Source organism: Zonotrichia leucophrys, chromosome 17 (genome assembly GCF_028769735.1).
Source record: "Zonotrichia leucophrys gambelii isolate GWCS_2022_RI chromosome 17, RI_Zleu_2.0, whole genome shotgun sequence".
Taxonomy (NCBI): domain Eukaryota; kingdom Metazoa; phylum Chordata; class Aves; order Passeriformes; family Passerellidae; genus Zonotrichia; species Zonotrichia leucophrys.
The window spans coordinates 1488308-1502122 of NC_088186.1; the positions used below are offsets into that span (position 1 = coordinate 1488308).

The 13815-nt window shown below is 44.1% G+C and overlaps 1 protein-coding gene across 1 annotated transcript in view; it reads right to left on the reverse strand.

The window, feature by feature from the left end:
* Positions 1-780: 780 nt before the first annotated feature.
* The window catches only part of RABGAP1 (RAB GTPase activating protein 1), a 62126-nt gene continuing 49091 nt past the window's right edge, over positions 781-13815 (reverse strand). The window contains exons 18-26 of the mRNA XM_064728120.1: positions 12578-12619; positions 12124-12252; positions 9503-9595; positions 8083-8193; positions 5308-5412; positions 4789-4872; positions 3909-3980; positions 3281-3478; positions 781-2472 (exon numbers count right to left, since the gene is read on the reverse strand). Coding sequence (XP_064584190.1) covers positions 2350-2472; positions 3281-3478; positions 3909-3980; positions 4789-4872; positions 5308-5412; positions 8083-8193; positions 9503-9595; positions 12124-12252; positions 12578-12619 — 957 coding nt within the window. The 3' untranslated portion in view covers positions 781-2349. The remainder of the gene's footprint in view (positions 2473-3280; positions 3479-3908; positions 3981-4788; positions 4873-5307; positions 5413-8082; positions 8194-9502; positions 9596-12123; positions 12253-12577; positions 12620-13815) is intronic.

Below are 13815 nucleotides of genomic sequence, written 5' to 3' on the forward strand. Positions count from 1 at the left end.
TGAAGGGTTCTTGGGTTGCCTCATCCTGTCCCCTACTTACCTTTAAACTTTCTCTAAAGGTTGCAATTATCGAGAAACTGCAGAGCTGACCTTACCAAGGGATGCACCTCTGGGAGGACCAAGCAGCACAGACCACACACAGCCACATGATGCCATTCTCTTAAAGCAAAATATGGCTGGGAAAGTGACTTCACAGCAGCCTCCTAGAGCAGGGCTGCTTTCCGAGCCACCTCTGCTGGTTTCGGAGCCAAGAATCCATTTGTTCTCCTGGTTATCTCTGCAGAGCACAGGGCTGGGGAGCAGAGCTGCTGTGACCCAACTGCTGCAGCCCTCAAGTCGTGCGGGCTCAGCCACGGCTACAAAACCCTGCTGAACATGACATGAACCACGCTTGACCCCACAGAATTTGTTACTGATGGTGATAAGCAGAGATAGCCTACATTTATTTTGCAGATTCAAGCAGAATTTGGAGGGCCATGGGAGAAAAAAAATGTTCTAAATTGGACATGTTTGAGAAATACTGAGTCACAAGTTTCAAGCTGCACAAGGTCACTTTTGCAGTTTCTTTTTTCAAAGCAAACCCTAGATTTTATTATATAAAACCAGTGTTGGCAGCACTCAGAACATGCAGTCTTTTTTAGCAAAGCCCTTTGCAGCATGACTGTGGTTTCAGTCTTGGAGAAGCCTGCAGATGCTACTGCTTCTACTTTAAGAAGAGAATTAGCTTCATATTGCAAAATATTTAATAATTTTCAGTTCAAATGAAATGAAACAACAAAATAGTTATACAATTTTACTAGTTTATATTTCAATTCATAAAGTATACACACTGCAACTATGCTACCACAATGTCCACGCATCTAATATTGATGGAGTTACAGTAATTTTTTTTTTGGTATTAAACAATAGAGATAATGTATGCAGTTAAGGAAAAAAGCTTGGACATAGCATGTTCTATCCTGTAGTTACAGAGTACATTAGCTAGCATTAGTACAGTAAACAAGAAAAAGTTAGAAATACAAAATAAACCAAATATCTTTATATACAAACCAGTGCCTCATATTGTTACCAGCTTATACTCACACTGCACACAAAATTTATCCACTGATGCAATAGATACTTCAGCATAACACAAACCATTATAAATTAAAAAAATTACAAGGTGCAAAACTCCATTCTACAGCTTTCTGGTGAGAACTCAATACAATCCAAGGAATGAGAACTCCAAGCACGTTTAGCACCTACCAGTGCAACTGCATCGAGCGTGAACAATGACCTACACCACCTCAGAACGCCACCAGGAAGCCACTTACAGCGAGAGACGCTCGCAGCTACACACGCTGTGATTTCTGCCTCAGATATATCTCAGTTTATTGTTTCTTTGTCCCATTCATACCTATGTGCAAAACTAAAACCTGCGAGCTCTGTCGGAGCTCCGCAGAAGGCCTGCTACAGCCGGGTAAAAACAAACAAACAAAAACAAAACAGAAACCTGACAAAACCCAGACAGACTCCATTGAATGTCAGACCATCCACATAATTCATATTATCAGCAGTCCTGGTGCTGTTGATATGTGGATCAAACAATATGACACAAGTGAAACGGGAATTTGCCCACAATTCCGATTGTTCTTGTCTAGCACTTGGACAAGTCTCCCAGCCTCCGGTGGCAAATTGGTTTGGCAGCCCATGCCAAAAAAGCCCAGAGTTGCATAGAATTGATTAGTAACAGAAAGAAATGCCAAACACAGAGAGATGGATGCTGCATCTACTAAAACAAAGTGGGGTTGCTCGACAGGAATGCTGAAATCATCCCCATTCATAAAGCAAAACATGTCACCTCCTACTCTCCATTTCCTACCTCTGGGGACTGCTTTCTGGCACTGATGTAGTTCTTGATAAACTCGGATTTTTTTGTTGCATTTTTTTCCGTTTTTTTTTCTTTTTTTCTTTTTTAACTTTGTTAGTGACACTTTTCCTTTCAAATAAAATATTAAAAAAGGTTATAACTGTAAAAAAACCTATCATATGTAAACTTAACAATTAGGGTTTGGTAAGTTCTCGTACCTAGTCTGTGAAAAGCCTCCAGCCAGACGCAGAATGGAGTGTTTCTCGGAAGAGCTTCAATCTAGCTACATCACCTGTTAAATATCAGTAGTATGAACATCCCATGTCTAGCAATAAAACCTCTCTTGTGTTTCCATCCTCTTTATCACTGACCTATTGAAATCCTGACATGCTGTGTTTCTATTATATTTACATTCTGGTCCTCTCATGTCACAGAATTAAACATCTGGCCAAGGAAGGCAACAAAAGGTGTTAAGAAGGTGTGTTTGACAGAACTGCTTTTCAACAAGTCTCTTTTCCTTGGACTCCAGTCACTGTTTTTATAGAGCTTATTGTTCTGTTGAACCACGTTTTCTTTGCAGCTTGTACTTCATTCAGAGCCAGACCCAAATGGTGCTCCAAATCCTGCAAACAGAAGAGTAATTTCCTTAATTTGTTACATATTCCCAGCACAAGGTTATAGGAGTTAAAGCTAGAAGGCTCTAGAACATCTACAAAATCTTGGCCACTTCAGAAGTTAAACAAGTCTTACATAAATTAAAAGCAGAACAATAAGCTGACAAAGAGAAAAAAAAAAAGCTTTGAAAAGCAAAACAAGACTTGTGTCATTGCCCTTAGTGAAACATTCCGCTTTCTCCAGTACATCCAAACTCTTTCATTGTCTTCCATCTGAGGAGGAGCTATTCCCACAGGAAGTGGACTTTCTACAAACTAATTTTTACCTTTCTGTGAGCAAGCCGCACTGACAGATCAGTTTTAGGCTAAAAGCACAATGTTGTCATATTTTACAGAAATACTTCAGGTACCTGGAGTGCTTTGCAATCGTGTTTTAAGAAACATGTCTAACATTTGTCAATGTTACTTCTTCATTTAGCACTGATTGTGAGATAAAGACATGCATGATTCAGTACTCTGTCAGAGCTTGGGCTCCTTCCAAGCAGTTGCAGGAGATCAGGCAGCCAGCACTGCACTGCAGACAGGCAGATGTCTGGAAGCTGTAGTGGCTGCTAAATACAGTTCATGCAATTTCAATTATATCGTCTGCATACAGCAAGTTTCAGACGCAGTGTTTGGTTAAATAACCATGCAGGAAATAGCAGGTTATGGTTTCAACCAACAGGATCTGTTCCAATCCCTCTGCAGCTCACACACACATTTTTCTAGGAATGCAGACACGCTGTACAGACTACACAACAAACTCCCAGAGCATTACCTGTATTTTACATTCCGCCTCCACAAGCTGCAGCTTGGTCTGGGCCAGCTCAAGCTCCATTTCCCTCAGCTGGTTCTTCAGAGTTTCCTTCTCCTCGTCCGTGTCCTCGTCTGAACCATCCTTGGCAGTGCTGGCCACCTTCACACGGCCTTCCTTATTGAAGAACTCGCGGCAGTGCTCGCAGTCATCCACCTTTTGCTAAGCAAACACGGGGCTGTGAGCGAAGCCTGTGCTGTCTGTGCTCGGGGAGAGCAGCTCAGCACCACAGGAGCCCCTGATGGGAACTCGTGGGGAGGCACAGCCAGCCCCACACTCACTGCTGGGCTGTTCTGCTACAATAACGGGCTCTGTCCCTCCCACTGCTACTTTAAGGTAAAAGACAGTCAGAGAATCTCTTCCAGAAAAAAAAGACCCCTCAAAAAACGCCCCCCAGCATCAACATTAGCATGTAACCACTCTGGCATGAGAGGACTCACCTTTTCTCCCAGATCTCCCCCTTACAATCTTCTCTGTCATCTATGGGGACTCTCAGCCACCATTTTAGTAATGAAATAAATTGTGTGTTTGCTGCTATGGTTTTGCTAAGAGATTGAAACATTGTAGACTGTGGATCTATCTGGTCTCTTACCCGTATTTTCTCAATTTCAGCTTTATTTGCTGTTTGCTGCTTTTCCAGTCGCTCACTCAGCTGGGAACAAATCTGACAAGCAAAATTATGTTACCAAACCATTTATAAATGTAAATTCTCTCCCAAATGAATGCTAAAGCACAAATAAATGCTGCTGCAATATTAACATGGATAGTCTAAGGACCCTTAGAAAGCTAGAAAAATTGGGATGCTGCATTAAGCTGCCTCATTGCACATTTTCCCATTCTCTACATATTCTTCTATCCCCACAGGAAAAGGTGCAGTTCCAACAAAAGTTATTAACAGTTTGGCCTTGCTAAAGGAGCCAGAAAAGGTTAGGAATAGCATGACCCTTTTGTTGCCTTTGGGAAAAAAGAACAGGCAAGACAGAGTAGTAAAAAAGCCCTAATTCATTCCCTGAGACCTGATATGGGCCTACTAAAGAGACACATGAATTTGCTCCCTTGATACCTTCTGATCAGGAGCTTGAATGCCAAAGCAAAGCCTTGAAAGGAAAAAGGCATCTTTTTTTTTTATTTCTGAGGTGCATTTGATTGACAAAGCAAAGATGAGAGAGAAGCTGTTCTTGGCATGAAGTGAACCTTTGATATGTGAGAGCCCATCTGAACAAGGTTTGTCTGTACCTGAGGCTGTGGTGACTGCTGATCTGCAAATCCCCACATCAGGGGCAAACAGGACTGACCACTTCAGGATCTTGGCCAAAGAAAATGCAAAACCAGCCAGAGGCTTCCCATTTAGAACAGCTAAATTGTGTCCTCAAATGCATGGCACAGATAACATTGGTTTCCAGAAATCTCCTAAATTACCCCAAAGTCCTGTACGTTGATAACAAACCACATCATCATGAAGCTGTACTTACCTGTTTGTAGTCACCAATAATAGAGCTGTTCTTTTTGATCTCTGACTCTGCCTTATCTAGTTCCCTACGACACATTTCCTTCAGCTGTAGGGGGGAAAATAAAATAATAAAGGGTTTATATAGGTGTAGTCTGAAAAATACCCAGGTGCTATTTCTTCCTTCTCCTTAACCTCACTGCTGTGCTCCAGCCAGGGACCAGAGCAAAGCCAGGCTTTGGTGGCCATCAGTGCCAGAGCAGTGGGCCAGCCAAGGAAAGGAGGGATTCAGGCAGCCCAAGTCCTGCACTGCCTCTCTGTGCAGCATCTGGCACAGGCTGTGACACCGATTTCAAGTTAAAAATTCCCCACCCTATGAAGCACCTGGCAGGAAAATGCCAAATTCTGCTTTGCTGACGTCCTTTACAGCACAGAGGAGGGACAAACATGACTTAGAACATTAAGCCCTTCCCACACTTGTCACTTTTTATTTTTATCATTTCTGTACTGCAGAGAACAGTGAGAATGACAGAAATGCCCCAACCTGAGCAGATTCTTCCTCCAGGCGCCTCTTTTCTTCTTCTGCATCAATCAGCTTCTGTTTGGTCATTAGCAGCTCCTTATTGAGGGCATCTGCCTTCTCCTCTGCCTGAAACACAGAGTGGAGCCTGAGCAGAGGCTTCCCTGCTGTGCCTCCACCAGGACAGAGCCAGGAGTGCAGCCATTCCAGTCTTATTAAGGTTTGGTTCATTGCTATTAAAAACAATAAAACTTTATTCTGAAAATTATTTTTCTAAAACTTCCCATCTGCAATAGCAAAGCAGCAAAACATCAAAATTAATGGCATGTACCACTGTACTCCAGCCCTCTAAAATGCTTCATGAATTCAGTGATTAATTTTAGCAAAACTGGAGTAGGGATTGCTCCAAAGAAACCCAATACCAGAAATAAGTTTCATTTTCTTGTCCAGTCTGGAAGTTGACCAATACATTCTGAAGACAACCAAAGGCACAGAACAGCTCACAATGTGCAAGATCAATAAAAGACCATAACCAGCTCAGACCTAAGTTTAATTTGCAAACATTCAACCTTGCAATGAAAACAGAATTAATGAAAAATGCCTCTAGAACATTTAAAAAGCCCCCAGAAGTCTATGAAACATCTCAATGGATGTAATACCATCCCAGAAAATACTGCATGAAAAAAACGGAGCTACCAAAGCAAACATAAGTCAGGCCCCTCTCTCCTTCCTCCTTAAGGGAAAGAAATGTCCCACCAGAAACCAACAACCCCTTTTTACTGCAGTTTTTAAAGCATAAAAATATATTGCTGAAAAATTTCCAGCTCTTTATAAACCACTAAAACTCTGCAAAGTTAAGACATCTTTTCCTGGCTCATACACACAACACAGCCCTTCCCAATAGGTGTATGGATTCTACATAAAAATAGATCAATAACTCAACTGATATATAAAATCTTCAGAAAGTAGCTGTACCAATTCCCTTCAAAGGAAGAAAATCAAAAAGTGAATTTTAGTCCCTTAAAGTCCTGCTGATCCTTTAAAACAGACGGCAAAGGCAAAGAGAACATCTTTTCATTACAGATGGGGTTTCAGCTGTTTGAAAGTTAAAGAACACTGGGATGTAGGAGCCCAACAACAGTAGAAAAACGAAGCCTATTTTCTGGGCTAGTGAAAGGATATTAAGGAAATTCTTGTATTTCCAAATGCTTTGTTTTGATCTTTTGGGTTGCAGATTTCAGACATGCCATGTAGGTATCAGAAAAGGTGCGTTAAACAACGTCCTTTGGTACTTTCCTTTCAGGACCTCAGGCTGGCAGAATGAAACTTATCACTTCAGGATCCAATTAGAAGAATTAATCATGTCCTGAAGTAGGATCAAACCCACCTATCTCCTCCCAGGGGATAACCCAAATGCTGCCAACATCATTTGCCATCTTTGAGTACAAGACTATTATAGATCAAATTAAGCATATCAATTTTGCCTAATTTTGTTCCTATCCCAGCTCTCCATTTAAAAAAAAACCAACATAAAAATATAACAGTGTCTTATACAGGCTCAAGCAGCCACAAGCAACAGTTAAAAACTGATAGAAAAAGCTTCTTCAGGACAATTTTTGCTGGAGTCCACCTCCTGAGTGCCACTGCTGGGCTATCACCAGTGTGAAGCTTCTGGAAGCTTCACTAATGAAGGGAAAAAGCCCAGGTAAGAGGAAGTGAATGTACCAATGTGTGGGGAAACCCTGCTTCTAGAACATTCTTCTATGATCCCCATTTTACCACCTAAGAACAGGAGATGTAATAAACCCAAAAGTCCTGAACCAAAGCTCATTAAAGCAACATTCACCCAGTGGCATCAACATTTACTATGAATAGTTTTCCAGGAGACCGTGGGAAACCTTGAATTGTCTGAGGCAGATCCAATGAAACATTTGAAAGCCTGTCAGCTCCTGCACTGGGCAACTTGCAGAAGCCATTTTCCTTTGAGATTTCAGAAATGCACTTCTCTTGGTACACAACAAGAATGGCAAAACATGAGCACTTGAACTCTTCCCCTCACCTCCCCAGGCAGACAGACTAAATGTGGTGCAGCCTCCCCTGTGCTAGAAATGCCAGCACCTTTCTGTCTCTGCATGTCCTGGAAAAAAAGAAAAAGCACATCCTAATAAAATCTCCCACAATTGAATATGCAAAGAAGGGAGTGGGACAGCAAGCTGAAAGAAACTGCTGTAACACAAAGCAAACCTGAATCTTCCTCCTGAGAGCTCTGCTGATCTGGAAACAGCCCAGGATGAGGAGTTCACACAGGCAGATTCCAACAAGCCAAATGGAAACCACAACAACATTTTCAGAGTTGCCTGAGGTACCTGAGAACCTGATCCATGCAGAGCCAGACAGACTCAGACTTTCAAGTTTATCAGGCCCTTTGCAAAGCCTGTCTGCTGTGAAATTGTATTCATAAAAATCCCAGGAAAACACAAGCTAGCATCCATGTTATGATTTCTGTGATGGTTCAAAGACTTGCCACAGCTCCTGCCAGACTTCCTTAGAGAAAAGAAAGCAACTACTCAAGTACAAGCTCTCCTTTCCCTGCAGTCTGAATGCTTGTAGAATGATGAATATTTCAGCCAGCACTCCTGTTTCCCATGGACCTCTGTCACAGGCCCACACATCGGCAGGGTGCAATGGGGATGTGGAGGAAGGAATCCTGTCCCCCACAAATAAGCACTCCATGTCACCTCTCCAGGGAGAGAAGGAACAAGGAGTTAGCCCTCGCAGACAGCCCAGGACATGACTTACATTGTCCAAGTCCTTCCTCAGTGCAATCTTGCTGGTGACCAGCTCGTGGGCCAGGTCGTCGTTCTCCTGCTCCAGTCTCATGTTGGCCTCCTGCAGGCGCCGGTTCTCGCGCTGGGGAGCAGAGGGGCTGTCAGGGACAGGGCTGGAGGGGTGCCACACACAGCCCTGTGCCCACACACAGCCCTGTGCCCACACACAGCCCCTGTGCCCACAGACACACACAGCCCCTGTGCCCACACACAGCCCTGTGCCCACACACAGCCCCTGTGCCCACACACACACACAGCCCTGTGCCCACACACAGCCCCTGTGCCCACACACAGCCCTGTGCCCACACACAGCCCTGTGCCCACACACACACAGCCCTGTGCCCACACACACACAGCCCTGTGCCCACACACACACAGCCCTGTGCCCACACACACACAGCCCTGTGCCCACACACAGCCCTGTGCCCATACACAGCCCTGTGCCCACACACAGCCCTGTGCCCACACACCCACACACAGCCCTGTGCCCACACACAGCCCTGTGCCCACACACAGCCCTGTGCCCACACACAGCCCCTGTGCCCACACACAGCCCCTGCGCCCACACACAGCCCCTGTGCCCACACACCCACACACAGCCCTGTGCCCACACCCACACAGCCCTGTGCCCACACACCCACACAGCCCTGTGCCCACACACAGCCCCTGCGCCCACACACTGATGTAGTAGCAGGGGTATCATTGTGCCATCAATGCCTTGCCAGTACTCTCCTACAAGTACTGCTTTTCTTGGTTCAAAATGAAATTTGCATGCTAGGAACAGGTAAGAGAGGAGAATCCTGGAAAAAATACTCTATTTTCTCTCTTCTGTTACAACTCCCAGCACACAGATGGATACTAAAGAAAGTTTACTTCTCTGATTAAAATACATGAATTTATTGTATCTATGTCTCTGTGTGCGTTATTGTGCTATGTGTATGCATGCATAACTTGATGTGTAATTTATCCCTGTATTACATTTATTTGATAAATAAACTATTTATAAGATTATATGCTTAGTGCAGTATACATCATTTGAAATTAGGAAGAGGAGTAAAAGGGGGAGTATAAACATGGAAGGCAGAGTTAGAATCAGTCAGGCATTTCCTTTCTGTTCATGGCTTGTGGTGCAATCAGCACGTTAAACAGGCTCTACTGAACCAGTTCTATAAGCCCAAATAAAAATTCATACTATTCCTTTTCTTGCACAGCTGGGCTCACAACAACCCCATCCTGATCAGCACTGCCAATAGAGAGACATTCCCTTCACATTCATGGAGCTGATTCCCCTGTTGCATCCAAATTGGTCAGAAAACAAAACCAGCTCAAAAAGGAGTCAAAAGTAGCAACTTCCTGTTTGTTAAACCAGACTGGAGAAGGTAAAGCATTACCTCAAATCTTTCTATAGGATCCTCCTGTTGAGCCTGCTGCTCTCTCATGGTATGATATTCCTTTTCATATTTCTTCAGCTTCTTCTGGCTAATCTAAATTAAAGCAGCCCATTAGTTCCTGCCCAGAACATCAATAAAAGAACACAATACACACAGGGTTATGGAACAAGCTTCAGGGAACTCCTGCCTCCCCCACAGCACAGCTCCTGGCTTCACCCGTTCTGAGGGCCTCAGGTGTGGCCAAAACCAGTTCCACTCAATAGAATGACAGCAGCCTCTTCCTGTGGGATGCAGGGAAAGTTTCAAAAGGCACCCAGAGCATCCTGCCCAAGCTCCCCCTTGGTGCTCCACACACTGCAGGGCTTCTGCACAACAGAACCCCACGAGACGTGGTTCATTTTGGGACTGGCCTGATGCTGAGCCTTCTGCAGCTGCTTTCTCAGCTGTAACATTTATCATCACACAGAAGCATTGGGTTTACTTTACATGAGACTGTAAATGCTGAAAGGGCAAGTGCAGGCTCAGCTGACATTTCTGCCAGTGTCACTCAAGCGCTGCCCGAGGTGCCGCGGTGTCTGGGCCAGCAGCAGCCCCTCAGAGCACAAGGGCTGTGTCCCTGCTCTGACCCACAGCACCAGCAGAGCCCTCTCACAGGGCCCCACATTCCCCTTCTGAGAGAAGGGACACGCAGGTGATGCTGGATTCAGTGTGATGGGCCCAGAGTTCAAGAGCTGCAGGGACTGGGAAGCTGCAACAGATCCTGACCAGCATTTTCCTGGTGCCACCTGTGCCAGACTGGTTTAGCAGCACCACACCAAGATCACTGTGAGCATTTCACATGTAAGATATTATGCATCTAAAGAAAATCTCTAGCATTAAAGTTGCACCCAAACATTTATTTTTATCTCAGTAAACCAAATATATTTAAAACCTATAGCTAGGATTTCCTCTTTAAAAAACCCTTTCTGAGAAACAGGTTGAATTTTACATGCATAAATGAGCGGCAGAATGGAAAACGTGTTTGGTTTCCCTGCAGTCTGCTTTCCTCGCTGAAACCTCCCCGGGCAGGAGCTGCAGATCGCGGTGGCCAAGCTCCCTCTAGTGAGAGCAGCCAGAAACGCCTCTCTGCACTCGGGAACATTCCTGCGGAGATGCCAACATCACCTGGGCTCACACCACAACTGCAGGAGCTATTCCTGCACCCCAGAGACCCACCTAGAGAATTAACCCTTCACTGACAATGGAGCCTGTAACTCGAGGAGATTATTTCACTGCTCTGCCCCTGCTCAAACTGCCCAGATTTGGGGGTTTCACACCCCAAACCTCCTGCAATGTATAGTTAGATCCTGACAAATGAGGCATCCACCCTGCCACAGGAAAGGAAGGCAGGCACACCACTACCACTGTATTTTCATCTTCTACTTTTCAAGTTAATTAAGCCAGTTTTGCCTTTTTTAGGTGATCTTGAGCAGATCTGTCATTGTCATAAATTCTGGGCACAGGAGGCCTGGGGAAGTCAGCAAGGATTCTGGGTTAGCAGAAATGGACACTGATGTCCCACCACATTTTTCAGGAGGCAGCAGCAGCTCTGTTAACATCTGTTGCCCAGAGAGGTGAACTCCCCATCCCTGGCAGTGCCCCAGGCCAGGCTGGATGTGGCTTGGAGCAGCCTGGGATGTGGAAGGTGTTCCTGCCCATGGCAGGGGTAAATGAGATGGGCTTTGAGGTCCCTTCCAGCCCAAACATTCTGTGATTCTATGCCTTGAAGGCAACTCTGAGGAGTGACTTTAAGAATCTGGTGCTGTCTCCAGCTGATGACTTCCTGACCTCCTTTCCAGCAGAATGCTGTTCTCATCACAATGCCCTAGCCAGGCTACTTCTCCCTTCCTATACATTATTTATTTTGATATCAGGCCCTTTTCTGCTCAGAGAAACACTTCCAAATTCAGAGCTGGAGATCTCTACTGACAGCAAAGGACTTGTATTTTAGGTCAAGGAAAGCAATGATGTGCAGCACCCCCATCAAGGAGGTGACACAGAAGTGTTCTGAGCCGAGCCCAGCAGTGTTTCCTCCACAATCTCCCCTTTATTGCCCCAAAGCACCCCAGGAGAGCAGGGGCAGCCCTGCCATGTCCCCTCAGAGCCTGCTTGTGCCACTCCACACAGCCCTGGCAACACTGGGAATTTTGGCAGAGTGGGAAGAGGAACAAGTTGTCATTTGAAAACATAAAAGGCAAATGCACTCATTAGGATGATGTGAACCAGATGCATGTGGATCATTTAATCTGTGGCTAATGCTAAATGATTAGAGAGATAAAATAGCTTTATTCTTGATTATTCTGTAATTGCTACATTAGTTTCACACAAGATGAGCTTAAATTCTGTGCAGAATACTGGTATCCACACTGCACCTGGATCACAAAATGCCTGGAATGTTAACACACCAGGGGAGCTGGGTACTTCCACACTGACACTACAGAGAATTCCTCTAGGGAATTTAAGGAAAAAGGACACTTTGAACCATGTCAGTGTATTTGGCTCAAAATGACTCTCCATGACCAGAGCCAATGAAGCAGCACTTGCCCTTGGAGCAGGAGGCAGGAGCGTCCCTCCCAGCTCACCTTCATGTTGCAGGCCAGCTCCATCAGCTTCTTGGCGTTCTCCTCGGAGCGGTACCGCTTGGGCAGCTGCACTCGGAAGAACTTCAGAGCCCCCTCAAAGTCAGTCAGCAGCAAATCATCCTTGGTAGTCTGGAGACACGGCAAGAAACACCAGGAAATGCCAACTTTTTACAGTTATTGAAACCCAGGAACAATAAAGCCACAACAGCTTTGGAAAGCTGCAGTAACATTGCTGCTCCTTAACCTTCAGCAAAGAGTGTTTGTTTCTATTTCTGCAACCTTCTATTCCAGCCCCAAAAAAGCACTGTGCTGCACAGGACATGCCAGATTACAGCACGTGTGCCACAGGCAGTTGTGAGCTTCTCAAAAAGCCAGCGTATTTTTCTAACAGGCATCTTAATTTTAATATGGGGCATGAAGATGGACAAACCACAGTGTAACACTGTATACTCACTTTTAACAATCCCAGTGCAACGTTGAAGATAACACTTATTCCCTGGAAAGAAAAAATAATGACAAAATAATTTAATTTCTCAGTATTTACAAGCTTGGATAGGAATTTATTTGGTGGGGTTTGTTGTTTGCCTAGTTTCTGTGAAAAGGAGAACCAGGATACCTGTGTAACCAGGTGCTATATAAATCAAAGGCACAAGAACAACTTTGCAAACAACTGGCAAAATATCTTTACTGGAGAGTCATTAGAGAGAGCAAAACAATCAACACTGGTTTTACTGTCTCCTTAGCAGTCTGAAACTCTAAAATTATGTTGTGCACTTAATTTCATTTCTTAATGAATAGTTGGACAGCTCAAGATAATTTAATTTTCATACAGTGACTTCTAAAATCACTGATTTAAATGCAGTAATTTATACACCAATGTATTAAATTCCGGTCTTCACAAACTGGGATAATTCATGCAATGAAAACAAAGTGACTCACTTTAGGACAGAGTCCCATGGCATCTATTCTGCCTCTACTCCTCAGAAGAGTTCTATTCATACTCTCCAATTAAATTAAATACAAACAGTTCCGTACTCAGGAGTAGCTCACACCTTCTTCAGAGGTCCCACTCATAACCATGACACATTGCTCATCTTATTTCAAAATCCTTCTTTTCTTCTTCCCACCGAGTTATTCTTTCACCATTACTTTAAAATGATGAAAAACCCCTTAAAACTTCTCTATGAGCCCATTTACTGTTTATTAAAATGAAAATGTGTTTCTAAACAAACAGAATTGATTTTCTCCATACCATCTGCTGCTTTCTATTCCACTGGCACATGGACAAAGCAAGCAGCAGACACAGGGAAAGGGCAAAAACATTGACCAGGAGGTTTGTGAATGCTGAAAGCCTTCAGTAAGGGAAAGGCAGGAAATCAGCCACTTCACAGGAACAAGTGCAGATCCAACATGAATGGATGCATAAAGTTACCCAGCAAATCATTAAATAACTCAAGGATGCTTCAGTACAAAATGGGATTTGTTCACTGATGGCAATGAGTGCTGACTGTAATTACACTGCTTACCCACTGTTCTATACAGGATTACAGACAATGTCTCAATACAAAGAATTTTGCTCTCTAAATAGAAGTTGTGAAATATAGAGAGACTTCAAGTTTTCCAGGAGAAAGATCTTCAAGCTTGTTAGATTACCAGCATGAGAGTCAGCTGGGCCATTTTATACACAATGGC